The 2,238-nt window shown below is 49.9% G+C and overlaps 1 protein-coding gene across 1 annotated transcript; it reads left to right on the forward strand.

The window, feature by feature from the left end:
• The first annotated feature begins 503 nt into the window (after window positions 1-503).
• On the forward strand, window positions 504-2,035 carry LOC136157430 (metalloproteinase inhibitor 1-like). Its single transcript, XM_065919325.1, has 5 exons — window positions 504-618; window positions 787-860; window positions 1,013-1,127; window positions 1,382-1,503; window positions 1,802-2,035. The coding sequence occupies exons 1-5, from the start codon at window positions 504-506 to the stop codon at window positions 2,033-2,035; spliced, it is 660 nt and encodes a 219-aa protein (XP_065775397.1).
• The last annotated feature ends 203 nt before the right edge of the window (window positions 2,036-2,238 follow it).

The raw sequence follows: 2,238 nt of genomic DNA on the forward strand, positions 1-2,238 counted from the left end.
CCCAGGAATATATGTGGAGTTGGTGGGTTTTTGAACAGCCATACAGAGAAGGATTCCAAATGGCAAGGGTGCTCAATAATCAGACCGGACCTACCAGTCTGGTTGATATGGCTGAAGGATGAAAAGGAAATGCAGATGAGAGAGAAAAGTTTCCAAGGGACTAGTACACACAGTAATCACATTGTACCTCCCTGATGGATACACCCCAGGGTGAAAGGTGCAGGTGACTATTTGTGCTTGCGGTGCTGGACATCCAACAGATGCTGCCACACACCTCGGCTCAGCTCAACCAAGGTAAGGCATTCGAGATGCAGGACACAGATCTTGTGCCTTCGATCCCCAAGATCACGGGAGCTGGACAAATCTGCTCAATCTGCTGGAGGTGAAGGGAGGTAGACAGTCTTCCAAAGCCAGCCTGGTTTCTGTCTAATGGTGGATGGGGGAGCTGGACCAAAGAAAAAGCTCATGGTTTCATTCATGCCCTCTGTTCCCCAGGGACTACCATGGGTCCTGCCTTCCTGCTGGCCTTTCCTTTGCTGCTGGCTCTTTCAACATTCTGCGATGCCTGTGAGTGTAAATTTCGGCATCCTCAGACATACTACTGCACGTCAGACATCGGTGAGTCAAAGGGGGACATCAGAGAAGCATCCGTCAAGGAGGGTGGTGGGTCTCACAATGGGATGTAGAAACACAGAGGTGGGGCAGCACTGGCGATGGGAAAAAGGTCTCCAGGAGATTTAGGATGGGAGACTCTTAAGTCAATGACCCGTTTTTTTCTCCTCCCAGTTGTAATAGGTAATATACTGGAACATGGAAATGACACCGCATTAAAACGAAACTACAGAATCAACATCACTCAGGTCAGACCCAACACCTCCTTCCTTCTTATCCCCTTTCCTCAAAATCAACGAGCTCTCCAGTCTGTACTTGCTGAGGGAGGTGGTTGTTTTCTAGATACCGGCAACTGCTATGAGAAACCGAGGTCCTGCTCTTTTGATCCCTCCTATCACAGATACTCAAGATTCCCAAGAAGACCCCCCCCATCACTTCTGTATACACACCCAAGGCCTGGGATAGCTGTGGTTACGAGGTGAGGACTTCTCAGCAATCAGAATTACTTATTGCAGGTGAGTACCCTGTCCACACTCAGCCCCTCTGCCTTGTGACCCACTCTACTTCTGCACCTCTAGCACCGCCAAGGACCAAGGGCCCCTTCTCCACGACCTGACAGATTTTTCCAGGGAAGAATGCTGGACCATCATTCATGGCTGAATCCGTACCCTGACAGCCTCGGGGTTTCCAGACCCTCTGGGGCCGACTCCCTGGGGAACACCCACACACGCTGTGCTGACTCTCACCGTGTGCTCTCTGACCACTGCAGGCTATCTGAGGAGGGGGGCACTGTACTTCACAAGATGCCACATGGTACATTTCTGGTACCTTCTCACCAGAGAGCAGAGGTTAGGTTTCAAGGCGCTGTACAAAAGGGGATGCAAGTGTCAGGTGAGTGCCTCCCCCGCCGTTTGGCTCTACTGCCCAGGCACTGGTGCAGGACTTGTCCCACGTCCTTGTGCTCAGAGTTCCCTCCCACCTCCCTCCTTCTGTGGATGACCCCTACTCTCTCACCTTCCTCCTCTTCCCTGGCCTCCTCTCCCAAGTTCCATCCTGTCCCCCACCCCCTCAACACCTTTAGACTCTACCTGTATTCAGATCCCTGTTGCCCTCCTGTTTTTAAGAGTGGGGTTGTGAACAGGAGAAGGCAGGGCATTGTGACAAGCCCTGGATCTCCCTCTCTCTCTAGATTCAGCCGTGCCTGCTCTGCTGGCGCAGTTGCCCCCAACCTGATAAACAAGAGTGTGTATGGGAGCAGAAAGACTGCGATTACAGAGTGTGGGAAGGAAACCAGTCTCTGTACTCCATGTGTGCCCCCGGGCACGACGGTCACTGTGAATGGACCAGAATCAACACCGTAAATTATCGCCCCGAGACCACTCCTCCTCCAGAAACAACCCCTGCTATGATGGCTATTATATGATAGGGTTTTAATATTCTGGTTTTTGACCTGGCTATTCTTAATAGAACTGAGTCAGTTTTGTATATAATACATGAATTTGATATGTACACTTAAGTTTCATTTACTTTCTGCAAGTAGTGTATGCATCAATAAAAATATAAAAATAAATCCTAAGTTGACAAAACCAACCCTGGTAACAAATTCCTTTTATCTTCTCAAGATTC

This window comes from Muntiacus reevesi, chromosome 2, assembly GCF_963930625.1.
Source record: "Muntiacus reevesi chromosome 2, mMunRee1.1, whole genome shotgun sequence".
Taxonomy (NCBI): Eukaryota; Metazoa; Chordata; class Mammalia; order Artiodactyla; family Cervidae; genus Muntiacus; species Muntiacus reevesi.

What these genes read in the sequence shown, in the direction of transcription:
- LOC136157430 (XM_065919325.1), top strand. Translation starts at nt 504, where the DNA reads ATGGGTCCTGCCTTCCTGCTGGCCTTTCCTTTGCTGCTGGCTCTTTCA. An exon ending in ATCAGAATTACTTATTGCAG is followed by an intron (nt 1,128 to 1,381) that starts GTGAGTACCCTG and finishes TGACCACTGCAG; the next exon opens with GCTATCTGAGGAGGGGGGCA. An exon ending in AAAGGGGATGCAAGTGTCAG is followed by an intron (nt 1,504 to 1,801) that starts GTGAGTGCCTCC and finishes CTCTCTCTCTAG; the next exon opens with ATTCAGCCGTGCCTGCTCTG.